General features: G+C 40.3%; 1 protein-coding gene across 1 annotated transcript in view; it reads left to right on the top strand.

Moving 5' to 3' along the window:
• The window catches only part of caskin1 (CASK interacting protein 1), a 117,567-nt gene that overhangs the window by 88,628 nt on the left and 13,158 nt on the right, over positions 1-15,781 (top strand). The window contains exons 8-13 of the mRNA XM_034894458.1: positions 320-428; positions 1,053-1,147; positions 1,835-1,952; positions 6,149-6,394; positions 11,433-11,537; positions 12,466-12,581. Coding sequence (XP_034750349.1) covers positions 320-428; positions 1,053-1,147; positions 1,835-1,952; positions 6,149-6,394; positions 11,433-11,537; positions 12,466-12,581 — 789 coding nt within the window. The remainder of the gene's footprint in view (positions 1-319; positions 429-1,052; positions 1,148-1,834; positions 1,953-6,148; positions 6,395-11,432; positions 11,538-12,465; positions 12,582-15,781) is intronic.

The raw sequence follows: 15,781 nt of genomic DNA, 5'->3' as shown, positions 1-15,781 counted from the left end.
CACTTAAGTGTGACAAACATGCAAAGGAACAGGAAATGAGGAAGGGGGCAAACACTTTTTCACACCACTGTAGTTCTATTATATTAGTAAGAAGGCAGACAGCTCTACAGCCGTGATAAATGCACCACCGCGCAACTCACACCAAAACTAAGTTAAACCGCACTACAGGTAAGAGAAAAAAACATGTGTGTAGATTTTGGGGTCAACTGTCCCTTTAACAACAACAACAAATTTATAGTTTTGTCTTTTTGCATAAAACATACAAACAACAACATTAAAAAGTCAACATACCAAATCCATCTACTTTCCTCTTCTGCAGAGTGGTATCAACGCCACAGTGAGAAACACCTACAGCCAGACTGCACTCGACATCGTCTACCAGTTCACTGCAACCCAGGCCAGCCGAGAGATCAAACAACTGCTGAGGGGTAGGATGGGTGGATGGATGGGTAGGTGGGTGGGTGGATGGGTGGGTGGATGGATGGATGGATAGATGGGTGGATGGGTGGATGGATGGATGGATGGATGGATAGATGATGGATGGATGGATGGATGGATGGATAGATGGATGGATGGGTGGATGGATGGATGGATGGGTGGGTGGGGATTTGGATGAATGGATGGGTGGGTGTTTGGATGGATGTATGGGTGGGTGGGTGTTTGGATGGATGAGTGGATGGATGGATGGGTGGATGGATGGGTGGGTGCCTGTTTGGATGGATGGATGGATGGGTGGGTGCCTGTTTGGATGGATGGATGGGTGGGTGGGTGCCTGGATGGATGGATGGATGGATGGATGGATGGATGGATGGATGAATGAGTGGGTGGGTGGGTGTTTGGATGGATGGATTGATGGATGGGGGTGATTGGATTTTCAAAAACATCAAACTATTCCTTTAACTGATGCTCCGAAAACAGAGAAAAGAAGAAATGTGTACATGATTTTGGTGTGGAAGATAATATGAAGAGGTAACGCTGTTACATGTACTGCTATGTATGCACATGTACTGTAATGTACAGAATGATTCACTGGCTCTCTCCCTGCTGCTCAGATGCATCCGCGGCCCTCCAGGTTCGGGCTCTGAAGGATTACTGCAACAACTATGACCTGACCAGCCTAAACATCAAAGCAGGAGATGTCATTACGGTACACACACACACAAACACATACACACTAACATACGTAGCTGATATAATTAGTTGAATAGTCAGAAACTGCTTAATCGTTTAAGTATTTTGTATTCTAAATGAATACATAATACAAAAAGGATCATTCCTTACAATATTGAATCCTGTTGCAATCACAATATCAGTCCAAATTATCAAAATTAGATATTTCCTTATATTGTGCAGCCATGACAACCATCCTGCTTGGATATTAAATATTAAATATTAGCCGGTAGTTTGAAAAAGCTTACTCCTTGTTCGGTGAGACTACTCATGAATATTCAAGAAGGAGGGATTTTTCAGCTTCCCTCATTTACAAATACAAATATGTTTTGCAGAAACGGCAGTCCATCCACCACTCATGAATATGTATGTGTATTCATGCAGCCTCTGGGTATTACTGTACAAAGGAAGCCAAGCAGTGCCTAGTCCTCCTCCCTCAGGGTTTGAATGAACAAGTTGCGGTTGTCTGGAATTTTTAGACAGCTCTTAGTGCAATTTTGTATTTGTATATGAAAAAAAGTAGTTTTACTTCAAAAGAGCTGGTTCTTTGAAGGCTTTTCAGTAATGCTAAAATAGATTTTAATACTGTAATTAAACCAGCAGACACAGTTGAGATGCACAATCAAACGTAATCTTGTTGTCGTTAAACATGGCCCCCTGGCAGGTTCTGGAGCAGCACCCTGATGGACGCTGGAAAGGCTGTATTCATGACAACCGTACAGGAAATGACCGGGTGGGCTACTTCCCTTCCACCATGGTTGAAGTCATCAGCAAGCGCACAGGTGTGTGTGTGCCCTCCTATGTGTGTGTGTGTGTGTGTGTGTGTGGGGGGGGGGGGGTTGATGCTGGAGTTAATTCAAATCGGGACCGAGCTGAGCGTCATAGCAATACATTTCACATATTTGGGCTAAACACAGAAGAAGAAGAACTTGGAGAAACATAGAAAAAGAAGAAGATGAAGAAGAAAAGTGAAGCTAAGTGAATGAATAATGCTCTAGTCTCTCCCATAAACCCCAGAGAAAGGCACTTAACCTCACACATTAGTTCAACATTAGTTATCTTTCCCTGAAATAATAAGGAAAACAGCTCATCTCCCTGGGAGAGAAGACAGTTGTGAGGCGGCGTGCTGCCATCCTTGCATGCTTGAGATGTAAACCAAGACAAATGTTGCCATGAATGAACCGAACTGTACTACAACTCTACCTGAATGAAAACACAATGTTTTTAGGAGTTCAGCCTGATGATGAAAATATCTGTTAAGTAATGAGAACACAGACACAAAAATGCTCCGCATGTACAAGCTGATAATGTGTTCAATGGGTTCTCCTTGCTGACCTGCTGGATGGTAATAGTGCAATATTTTGGGAAATACGGTTCTTTGTTTTCTGGCCTAGAGTCGTTAAAAACCTGATACATGGTCTTCACATGCATAATGTATCCATTCACCAATGTGTGGGGGGATTTATTAGCAGAAATGGAATATAGAATAGAATATTCTGCAGACATACAGTATAATATTAATAAGTATGTTTTCTCCGTTGTATAATCACCTGAAACTAAGAATCAGTGGGTATTCGTTAATTTACAAAGTGGTTTGTATCTACATGCGGAGATGATTTTCTTCCACAGAGGCCGACTTGTGGCAGCTTCATGTTTCTACAGTAGCCCAGAACGGACCAATCAAACACTGGCTCTACAGTAGATAGGGGTCATTTGCGTTTTTATAGCCAGCCACTATACTCTTATACACCAGAGGTCTTCAACGTTTTTTAAACTAAGGATACTTTAACTGAAAGAGGAACGGAGCAGGGACCCCCTACTACATATTGTATAAAATTAAGTTGCATATTAAACTAGGCTTGCAATAACATGTAGGGCGGCTTTAAGCCTTTATATATTCACTTTTTAGCGCATAGCATACTGAGCTATTAAAATAACCAATAATTGGCATGATTTTAGAAATGAATTTTCAATGTTAAACATACATGTGGCACAGTGAATCCTTAGGATTAACTGGATCTGTGGATGGTCTTAGTGACTACCATACCTAATGGTCAGTGAGCAGTGGGGATTTACATTTGCTAATAATATGTTGGATTCATGTTAAGATTTTTTTTTTGAATGCCCCCCTGCATTGACTCTGAAGACCCCCTAGGGTTCCTGGACCTCCTGTTGAAGATATTCTTGCTGTGATATTAATTATAATTCATTTCACCTCTAGTGTATCCGAGATAACTCCACCTGTTTTAAGTGTTTCAGCTATGCTAAGCTAACCGCTAGCACTGTATTTACCGTACAGACGTGAGAGTCGTATCAATCTTTTCATCTAACGTAGCATGAAAGCAAACAAGTATAAATCCAAAACATTTTGAACTGATCATCAAATTGTTCATCATGTAAACTCACAGCGATACATCTCGTTTTAAGATTACATGAGGAGCCATTTGATGTTTGCTGATCAAATAAAAGATGTGCCCGGGGTTAAAGGTCTCGTTTTGGTGTCATCTCTGTGTTTTCATTACTTAACAGACAAGCTGACCAGCTAATGTATCAATCTACCCAAAACTACTCTAACCTCCTTTCTCCATTTATATCACCTCTGATGAGCTTGGTGAGATCTACAGAACACAATCACATCTATCTCGTCATCCCAAAGTGTCACTACGCTCTCCAAAAGAGGCTCAGATGTTTTTAACTGTGTATTGGTGTCCCTCTGTAGGTCTGGTATCTCTGTCTGTCCATCCGTCTGTCTCTCTGTAGTATAATGTCCTACTTGTCTCAGTCTGTATTCCTGTCCCTCCGTTGATGTCTGCTTCACCCCTGTAATCACAAAAGTCTCACCTTCACGCCTCTTTCACATGATCTCTCTTCTGTCACATAGTCACATCATTCTTTGTATTTGCTGGATGGTTTCTTTACCACTATGGAACCTGTTCCAAGTTAGGAAAATGCCACTGTGGCTGCATCTGTCCTCACTAACAGTGCGTTATATAGCAGCTGTGGTTTCAGTACAGAACAGCTGGAGCTATCCCATTCAACTTGCACAGCCATACTGACAAATCACTGCCAGGCACAGTCTCACACAGACACACACACACACACACACACACACACACACACTTAGGGCTATAGCAGCTGTTTTAGCAAGGGGTTTAATTTACTCAACTGTTTTTCATCAATTTTTAATCATTCTTTCTTCCCACCATTCTTCCCCCATCAGTTTCTTGTACATGTACTGCTCCTCTCATTTCCTTCTTTTTCCTTTAACAGCGATTCAACATTCATTAAACATTTATTTTCAACCAACAACAATAGCCAATTAGAACATCAAGTAGATGAAGAAGAGAGAAAATATTTAAAGAAGGAAAAAAAAATCAAAGTGACCTCAATAAGAAAGGGACAGTTACTGTCTAAATCAGGGACCAATTGAAAGACAATGACTCTAGCAGTTTGCCTGTGGATAGTTATCAAGGCAGTTATCTACTTCAGTAGCTATCTAAACTAGGTCCTAGTAGTGAGGTGTGTATATATAAATATATATATATATATATATATATATATATAGTATTGGACTATTCAGGATGTTACAAGTTGTCTGATGCCCAAATCATGCACAATGAGCATCTAACAATTATTTCACTAATACTTTTGGCACAGTACCACTTATTGGCAAAGTAATAGTGGAACCAAACTAAAGTAAAAAATTTACAAAGTCATTGTCTGAGGACAACGGTAGGCTCTACTAACATGTGTCGATCGATCGATACTTTGTTCATCAATTTTAGTACAAGGGTAAAAGCAAGTATGTTAACCTAGCCTTAACTTCATGGAACAGATTATGCCTAGTATATCGATCAGAACAGACTTCAACGGCACGGCACCACTTATAATTGGATTTTGCGTGTCTGCCGTATGACGTTTAATGTCCCTGACAACCTCTAAAGTCTCATGTTGCCACTTGTTAGCAACCACATTTTTCACGTACATTCTAAATGGAACCAAGTTGATTTCCTGTTTCAGTGTATGTTAATGGAATCAACTGACAGGAAGTTGGCAAGGGGCCAGGCTGTTGCCTAGCAATGGAATTCCATTGAAAGGTCCTGACATATTTAATGTTGTAGAACAAAACGTGAGAATAAGTTAAGACCTTATCTGAGGCATCTAACAAAAACCCATTAAAACAACAAACATTTACTTCTTGATGAGAAAACCCCAAGTGCAATAATGCTATCAATTTTTTGTTTTTAGGAAACATTCCTGCAGCACTACAGTATATTTGTCAGATAGGAATAGAATATAGTATGCACTTGGCTTTACTCACCAGGTTCAGCTTAGACACAATACTAGACAAAACATTATACGGTAAACAGTCATTCAAGTTATAAACACAACGGCTAGCTAGCTAGCTAGTTTGCAGAGTGCACTAGTTCATGTCAAATTACCAATTTAGTGCTGTAGAATGCAATACATCCACTTTTATTAACAATTTCATAAGTCACAATGCTCGCATGTTCTTACAGAGGACATTTTAATATCAATTTGTAACAGTTGTGCAAAGCAATAAACACTGCTGGATATACTTGGCAAGTGTTACATGTCTGTATTGTTGTATACTAGTAGCTGAAAGACACATGTTAAGAGAGTAAAGCAGCTGATAGTTATCAGTCCCTGGGTCCATCCCCTCTTTCACCATCCATCACCTGCCTGTGAACCTCTCCGTATGTTTCATTTTAACAATGCCCACATTTGTTTGTCCAGTCAGTGGCTCTTTAACATCAGCCATGTCCATCACCCCCTATAATTTCTTTGTTTAATCTTGTCACTTCAGCCTTTGTTTTTAATTTTTCCTTTTTTCCCCCCCTTCTTTCTTTCTCACGTGTAATTCTCTGTTTTGTCGTCTGTTTGTTACGTGGCGGTGGCTCACTGTTGGCTGGTTGTGTATGTGTCCGTGTTTGTCGTCGCGGTGGCTGTTATCTAGGTTTGGCCAGCACAGTCATTTGCACTCAACAGTTTCAAAAGATACCGCTGGTTCCTCCGGCGACGGTTGCCCCTGCCAACGCGGTAGTCAACGGCAACGACACCACGTTCCATCAGATCCATATCCTGCCTCCACCGCCTCCTCCTCCACCACATTCCCATCAGCCACTGCTTCCACTTTTCACTTCCTTTGGCTATAGCAAGTCGCCCGTGACAACCCCACAGGGAGACACACCCACTGCCCCAGGTACACGCCCCCTTTTTTATTATTTGTATTATGATTATGATTATGGTTATTATTATTTGTATTATTATGATTATTATTATGATTATTGTTAAAGCTTCAAGGGATGTTTTCCTCTGCTCATACACAAACTAGACAGTATTTGTGATTCGTCTGATGTTTTAAATGTTCTGAGAAGGCATCCATTGAAGTTTTCCATTATGGGTCATTATTTATGTAATTTTATGTGTTGTTCATACTGTATAACTTTTCTTTTTCTGTTGTTGCTGTTGTCATCTCCATTACTGAGTAAAGAGTCAGCTTTTAGACAGGGGTCTAATGTTTTTAAGCCACTATTGCACCAACATTGTAGAAACTTGAGCGTGATAAATGGACATTTCTGTCGGTAAGAAAACCAACCCGTTTCACTCCCAACTTGTCAAATTCTGACGCCTGGTCAGTGGCTCCCAGCGTCAGATACCAATGCAAAGGGAACCCTTCAGCGTCTGAATGGGACGCACTGGGCATAGCAGCAGCAGCTCGACCGCTACGTAGTATGACGTCTAACAACGTTAGCGAGTAGTATCAGTTGGCGGATCCAAGGTCTCTTATTCAATATATCCTCACACTCCTCGCTTGAACCGGACGTAGTGCTGGTCCGCATTCATAAAGGCAGTCTCAAAGCTCTTCTTCTTGCCCTGTGGAGCTATGAGCGAGGATACACGAGAGCTGCGTTTTCGGGAAGCCATGCTTCTGAAAGAGACGCTAACTCCGCCCATAAAGCTGACAAATTCACATGACGTTTCTGAGGAAAGGATGTCTCATCTCTCTAAAACACATTGTCTCGTTTCCTCTCTCCTTGCATTATTTTCTTGCGTCTCTCCCATGCTTACTCAGTGGGACGGACTAAGACGCGAGAGAGGAAGGCAAGTGAAGGAAACGTGGATGCAACTGAAGGACTGGGGACGTACCCAAAGATTATCAGACTGTCTGTAGTGAGGCTAAGGGTCCTGATAAAGACACTTAAGGAGTCTTTTTGCACCAGTAACTAATGATAAAGTAGCTTAGTCTATATTGACGACGTTTCATTTACGGGATTGTTCAGGTGCCGTGGGAAATTCCGCCGGATGTTCCTCATTTGGGCCAGCTTTCACCTTCCCTTTTCTTTGTGTTGGTATTGATGTCAATTTGACGTCAAGTTATTTTTCTCAGACCTCTGCAGGGTAAATCCAGACAGCTAGCTGTCCAATCTGAGTTTTCCCTCGCACAATTCAAACTACTTTTGTCATGTACACATGTTCCACCAAAACTAGTTCCTTCCCGAGGCAATTTTGCAGCGGCACCGTCATTGTGTCCGGCGCTTAGACGATTGTGATTGGTTTAAAGAAATAACAATGAACCAGAGCACATTTTTATAGCCAGACCCTCATCCACAGTGCTGTGGTGGAAGGTCTGGCAATGCAAGACTAATGTTAGAGGCACCTGACCAAGTGTCAGTTTTAACGCGCTGGGAGTGAAACTGTGCAAAAACAGCTCCGTAGGAAAGGAGAACACTGAAAAACAGTTGAAAAGTTAATGCTAAGTGAGTTATTTTTTTTTTTAAACATGGTTGTAATGCTGCTGACGTTTTGATTCACACCACAGAAGAACTTGTTGTGAAGATGTATGGTGGGAGGAAAGCTCACCATTTTACCACAGACCTCTATTCACCTGAGTTGGTTTGTGCTTCATTTGAATGTCTTGCCTTGTTATTTAAGTTCTTTATTCCCTTCCTTCCTTCCTCTTCGTTCTTTCCTCTACCCCCTTATATCACGACTGTCCCAGCCAATAAGACAACCCTGCTAGTTTCTTAAACACACACACATCGCACATAACCCTCTCCTGACCAGACTGTGTAGTACTGTTGGTGTGTGTGCTGTTATGACCTGCCTCGTCCTGCGTGTTATTGTCACGTCTGATCATTTTAACTCCACTTCTACCCACCTTGCACTTGTACCCTCAATGTGTGTGTAAGAGTGTGTGTGACGGTGGTGAAGGGTTTAAAGAAAAAAATCAAACCAGGCTTTGGATGGGTGAATAAGTTAAGCAACTGTTCTGAATTTGAACACAGTTTCATTTAATAGTTTGAAGAAGTTTTACCGGAATTGTCGTCAGTACTTTGAGTAAAATTAGACATTTGTTTTCTGGAAGGATTAGAGTTGTTGCTTTATTGACAGTTACATTTGTCAGAGGTTTAGTTGGAGATGTTGCTTCAATAGATTAGATTTTTTTGAGCTATAATAGTCAATAAGAAATACACAGCTGGAATAATGCCTATTTATTTTGAACAGTCTTTTTATACTGCCATTCTTGGTTTCATGAACACAAGGTAGTAAAAGTGCATGCTGAAATTATGTATTACATGCAGAGATTTGCAAATCAAAAATGTCAAGTAAAAGTGTTATGTAAGAGACCCAAATACATTGTTAGAAAATGGCACCCAGGATGTTTTGCAGGTAAGGTATCCCCTGTCTGTAAACTTTTATGTTCTATGAATAGGAGCCTTCACTTGACACCATTTTGTTTCCTCCAGGATAATAAATCCCTTTAGGCAAATTTTCTTCCATGCAGTAAGTAAAATATAATGCCTTTACCTATAACTGCATCAGGTCAGAAAATTTTTCTTGATCACATGCTGGGTAAAAACAGCAAAATTAGTGTCAACTCACAAAGGATTTAAGTCAAATCAAAGGCTTACGAAAACACTTGTCAGTTCTTTGTTTGAGTTCACTTGGAGGGATGCATAATGGTCACAAGAAGGAGCTGCAGCATTACATGAAAGCAAATGAAACTTTTTATTGTATGTGTTTCTCTTGAGCACTGTTGGTCACAAATATAAACCATTTGTAAACCCTTACTAAGATGGTTTTAATGGTTTATGACACTCTCCAAATGCACTACAACAGCCCCATTCTGAAGGCTTACATATGTAATCACACACATATGGATGCATTATATATGTATGTGTACATACATTATGGCATATATATATGTGCATATACAGAGATATTCATGTTATGGATTTATTTATGTACTATGGGTATATAAATGTTTTCATATATATATATATATGCTGTATTTTTCTGTGTATGTGTGTGCGTGTGTGAGCATGTATGTGAGAATGTGTCAGTGAGTGTGAATCTTATATATCCATTTTAAAAAAACAGCTCCCTTTCCCGCAATTCCTTTACCCCATCACCCTGTTTTCCTACTGGCGCCTCTGTAGTTTGTCTTTTTTCGCAGATAAGTGGGAATTTATTTTATTAATCCCATGTTACCCATTATCATTGCAACATCTGCAATTAGCAAAAGTAGTTTGCAGTATCAGTCGTTAGTGAAGTGAGGTAGTTTGCTTAGTGTATTTGTAAATGACAAATACTGTCTTTATGTAGCATACTTCACATTTTGAATGATTGTAGCAGTGAAGGATAACATCTTATAAACCTTGTATTACCAGAACAGAGGTATTTAGAAAGAATAGGTTTATTTCATTTCACTTGCCATTTTTAAGTTGCAACAACTTGCAACAGGTAAACTTTACAAGTACATTTAAATTAGTGCTGTCAAACAATTCAAATGTTTAATCGCGATTAATCAAGTAATGTCATAGTAAACTTGCAATTAATCCATGTCAAATTTTTATATATTCTAAATGTCACTTGATTTTTTTTATCCCATTATCAACATGGAAAAGTGGATCGGCTCGCTTTGTGCAAATGCTTTTTTTAATTGAAAACAACATTGTAGTGTTCAATTTCACACGTAACATTCTCGCTTGGAGCAAATAATCTCTCTCACAGTGTAACACTGTCCATCAATAAAAGGGTGAAAAACATACTGTGACAAGGGGGAGCAGAGAATTAGGATCAGCTGTATGCTTGGCCATCCAGTGGTATTTTAAACTGGACGTGTTGAACAACAAAACACACAGATCACTTTGGTCTTGTCAATGGAACATTTGGCAACTTTTAAAACGGAAACTTTCCATTCAGAATCTTCTTGGCGTCCATTTCATCATCTCACGCTCGCCATCCGCTCAAAACGTAACGTTACTACTCTTTGGCCGGCCCGCAAGTCCAAACGGCGTGTTGTGGTGTGCCTGTTGTTTTGTTTCCGGTCTAGCTAGACCCGGTGTGGTGTACTTTTTCTAACGTTACTAGTTGTTGCAACAGCATGTGAAAAAATTACAAAGTTTGCTAGGCCAAAATGAACGTTAATCTTGCGATGATAAAAATTGACGCCGTAAAAATGGGTTAGGGTTAATGCCCTTTAAAAAGCATTTAACTGACAGCACTATTTTGAATCAATCGTAACTTAAGAATAATATATATATTACATGATTATATTTACTTCGTTTTTTCAAGGCTACCGGTTACCTTGATTTTTTTAAGTAAAATCAACTTGTTAGATTTAAAGTGGCTATTATGTGACAAAACCTAAAAACCCTATTTTTCAGCCTTATATTAAAGCTGCACTAACAAATATTTTTATTTGAACACAGATCAAATGACTGCGTGTAATGTAAGAGGGGATGCTTGTAATGATTAACCCACAGAGAATTATCAATCAGTTATGCTTTGCAATTCCCCTCAGCTATATGGAGCTTTTCAAAGCTAGTTGTTTTGGTTTTACAAAGTACCAAAGAGCAGCGGACAAGTATAGCAACATAGTGGAGCATTTATCAGTTAAAAAAGTTACATATTGGTCTCAAGAGATGGCGGTGACCAAAGCAGAGCTAAAAGGAGAGTTCATATTGGACTTACATTCACCAGATGAGGAGAAACACAGAAACTTTAAAGTAGTGCTAAGTTTGTCAAAATGTAAATAGGTAACTGTATGCTAACATGTTAGCCATATCTAGTAAGAATTTGTTGGTGTTGCTTTCAGCTTTTTGCCCTAAAGTTGACAAAAGCATTCAATAGTTGCTGCTTTAAATGCTAACATTCGATAGCAAAAGGGTAGCAATGCTTCGAAGGCCAGCTTAGGGTCGGTTAGCGGCTAACAGTGGTGTTCTGTGTTAAAGGTTGTCGCGGCTCAGAGGCAAGTCCTCACAGCTCTCCTACCACATCCCGTGGGCCCCATGGAGGCTCCAACGAAGAGATCTGGGTACTGCGCAAGCCCGTGGCAGGTAACTAAGCCGCGTTGCGCTGAGGCCTCAACCCCTGTCTCCTTTAAACTTTATCCAGGGCTCAAACAGTATCTGACATCCGTTTTTAAAAAAAGAGGCTTTTCTGCCTGGCAGGGCCTTGCAAGTGTCTATGGTGTTGGTAAACGTCCCAAAGAGCAGAACCTGTCCACACATCAATTTCTTTGCGCTAAGAAATCAATGTTTGAAGGCTTTCAGATACTCTTTGACCTGCTCCTGACAGTCCTCATGTCCTGCTTATCCCTCCGTCTGAAGCTTAGTTTAACTCAGCGGCCTCATGTGTAGGACTGCAGCCATCTGCATCGGTCTACAGTCTGTGTGTCTTTCCAACTGGATGTATGGGGACATCTTCATGTGAGAGAGAAGAAAAAAACTTAGGACAGAGAGAGAGTGGAAGAGTGAGTGAAAAGAATTGTGTGTACAAAAGCGAAAGGTGTGTCTTGTTTACTCCACTTCTGTATTTGTCGCTCAGGCGCCCGTCACCCTGTCTGTCTTTCCGTCTGTTCTGTCCATTCAAACACATGCTGCCTAGTGCATTTCAATGGAGAGTCACACCTGTTGCCATGTTGGTTTGGATATCAGCTAAACCACTCATTGTGTTTGTGTGTGCGCGTGCTTGTGTGTCTGTGTGTGTGTGTGTGTGTGTGTGTGTGTGTGTGTGTGTGTGTGTGTGTGTGCGCGCGTCCGTGCGTGCGTACGTGCGTGCATGCATGCATACGTGAATATATATGCATCCATCTGTTTGTTGCATGTGTGCATTTGTATGTACAAAATCTATACAAATTGTTTGGGTGGTTGCATGTGTGTGTAAATGCATGTAAACAAAGCAGTTCAAATACACCGATTTGTGTGTGTGTGTGTGTGTGTGTGTGTGTGTGTGTGTGTGTGTGTGTGTGTGTGTGTGTTGCAGGTGGGGACCGCAGCAGTGTGGGTAGTTCTGGCAGTGTGACCAGTGTGAGGTCGTCGGGCAGCGGTCAGAGTGCCGGCAGTGCACACATACTCCATGCACAGGCTGAAGGGGTGAAGGTACAATGACACGCACACACACACACACACACACACACACACACACACACACACACAGACAAATTGGTGTATATAAACTGCTTTGTTTTGTTAGTTCATTTATGTCTAAGAGGTGCAGTGTCATAACCAAAGGAAACATGAAATAACGCAGATCAAAGAGAAAATGATTGGCAGTGTGTAAATGAAAGCAGCAGGGAAATTAAGAATTTAGAAAACTTTATATACCGCTGAAAAAACAATGTCACAAAATGTATGTACAGGAAAACATTCATTTCAACATATCTTCATATATAGTTGCTAATAATAATAATTACTGGTGGAAAGTAATTAAGTACATTTACAAAAGCACTGTTCTAATGTACAATATTAAGTTACCTTTACTTGTAAATACCTATGTATTTACACTTTATGCTACTTTAGACTTTTAAATATTGTACTTATTCCCCAAATTTACCTGGCAGCTGCAGTTTCTTTTTAAAACAATATTTTACATCTAAAAACACACTTTAACCTTTAAAATGCAATGTATTGACTCCATTGGCTCCCAACTTTTGTGTTGGGTATCATCCCTAACACGTTAATTACATTTTGCTGATTATATTTCACTTTGCTGATTATAGACTTTCCCTTAAATAGAATTGTTTTACGCTTGTCTTTGAGTATTAAGTGAATGTAGTGGGACTTAACTATTTCTGTGTAACATAAACTATTCACGACTTAATAACCAACAATCAAAATTAAAGGTTAAAATTCAATTCAATTCAATTTAACTTCATTTTTAAAACACTCCTATATTTTTATTTATAGAGATTTTAACACTTTAAACTCAGTTTATGTGCTTCATCATGCTTCTGTTTTGGTCAGATTTGATTTGACAGCTTGACAACAAACTACCCTAAAACTGTCATAGCATTTTTACTCAGATGTTGCTAAATCCTGATTGGTGGACAGAAGTACATTGCATCACGTTTTTCCAATTGAGACCCGCCCACTTCAGACTAATGCAAAAATTGTGATTTTGGCTGTCTTGACTTCTCCCAATGAAATGCGTGGGGGAGACCTACTGACAGACAGAGAGAGTGACACGCACGCACGCGCACACACACGCACACACACGCATGCACGCACACACACACACACACACACACACACACATTTAGGCTACAATTACCACAGTTCCTCAACGTATCTTGTCTCTTTCTATTGGAGAGAGTGAGAGCCGAGAAGAGAAGGATTGTTAGGCGTGGAGTTTCCTTTTTCTTTTTTTTTGCAGGATGCTAGGGGTAGACTAATCCCGATCCCTAATTGGCTCACCCTGACATTCTTACCCTACCCATAACCAATTCCACTCCTATTGCTTAAACCAAACCAACTCAACCAGAGCAGGCAACGAGTAATTGCCATTCAGGCATGAGTTTCCTGATGAATATTCATAAGTCTTCCCCTACCATTGTGCAACCCAAAAAAATTTGCAGCCAGGCGTGGTATCGGGAACGGATCTATGTTACGCAACTGTTTCACGTGTGTTTTGGCTGTTAGTCTGAAGCTTTCACTCAAGGTGGTTAGTTACTCATAAAATAACGCAAATGTGCAGTACATACATTTTCAGCAAGCGTCATGTTAATAAACTGAAAGTGATACATTTTTAAACCTGCTAAAACATCCACACGCAGAACTAGACCCAGCCTGACTGGTAGCATCTGTCTTCTCTGAGTCCCACTCCATTCACTCCTCATCAGCGCCTGTCAGATTCGGATCACAGTGCTCCAAACCGAGGTTTAAATGTGATTAATGTAGCCTTAGTCAGCAAACAGATAGACTTTCCTACAGAGATCAATCTTATTGGAGATAAGGTTTTAGAATAGGCATTTTTTTGTTTCTTAATGTGTAGCAAAAAAAGAACCCAACCCCCCTCTTCTCTTAACGCCATGCCTTCTCTTTTCTGGTGTTATCCTTATAAAAAAGATGTCAAAATGTCATATTACGGGGGGAGGGGTGTTGTTCTTTAGCGGAGCAGTGAGCCGCTTCACGCAGAGGGGCTTCACGCAGAGCGGCTGGTTGAAAATCAAGTAAGGACTTGAATGGAGGCGATTTCTTGAGGGGCTTGTGACGTGCCCATAACGCATCTCCGAAGCGCCCAGTGAAAAATAGGGGTTACACTATGTTTTAGCATGTCACAGACAAACAGTTCAATGGGTTTTAGAAGTATAACAAGTTAGTCACTTTCAATACAATGACTTAAGAACATTTTAATGGAACTTTAATGCACCAAACTTTCCTTGAAGAGTAAATCATGAAAGCTGCACGAATCAATATCTTTGCACTAACAATGGATCAAATGATTAGGTGTAATGTTAAAGGGCTCACTCGTAGTGACCAACCTTCAGAGAATTATTCCGCATCTCTGCAGGTCCTCTCAGCTCCACGGAGCCTTGTAAGCATCGTTTGGCTCATGGTTTTGATGAAAACAACAACTGTTTAGATTCCCTCTCACTGCTCTTACCAACCCCGTTTCCAGCAGCAGGAAGCTGTTTCCAGTGATACACCTCTGATAAACCCACTGTACCCTACCTGTTCAGCATCGAACAGCAGACACGCCAAGTTAGTGACTAGCTGTGAAACGTAGTAGAGCATTTAGCAGCTAGAGTCAGATATGTTTCTAAAATAAAACAGCCACAAGAAAGACCCCTGGGCATTTTTCGTCTATGTGCAGCTTGAAGAAACAGATCCAGCTTAACATGTTAGCGACAAAAACTTTTAGGAAACTTTGAGAACTGGTTTTAAACATTAATAAGTTAAAATCGGGGAGTCACTAGTTATTCATGGTATGGATAGTTACCCCACACCTGGGGACGCAGAATGTATTGAGACCATAGCTGAGTTCATGAGTCCACTTACAGATTTCCATACCACTCCATTGTAAACAGAATACCAGCTGATCTGAGTGGGGGGGCTGATCTTTCATGCAATATTGCTCTGGAGGAAACTACTAGAACTGTTGGGTCCTTGTAAATTATGGAGTGTGGTCTATCTGTATAGTGTCTTGAGATAACTCTTGTTATGAATTGATACTATAAATAAAATTGAATTGAATTGAATTGAATTGAATATCTACATTGTCCATTATCAGCAACCATTCATCCACTGTTCCAAAGGCACATTATGTTTACTAATCTGATATCATTTTAAAAAACTATCTA

This window comes from Etheostoma cragini, chromosome 15 (assembly GCF_013103735.1).
Source record: "Etheostoma cragini isolate CJK2018 chromosome 15, CSU_Ecrag_1.0, whole genome shotgun sequence".
NCBI lineage: Eukaryota > Metazoa > Chordata > Actinopteri > Perciformes > Percidae > Etheostoma > Etheostoma cragini.
The sequence above is the reverse complement of the archived record's forward strand: the minus strand, read 5'-3'. Positions and strand labels throughout refer to the sequence as shown.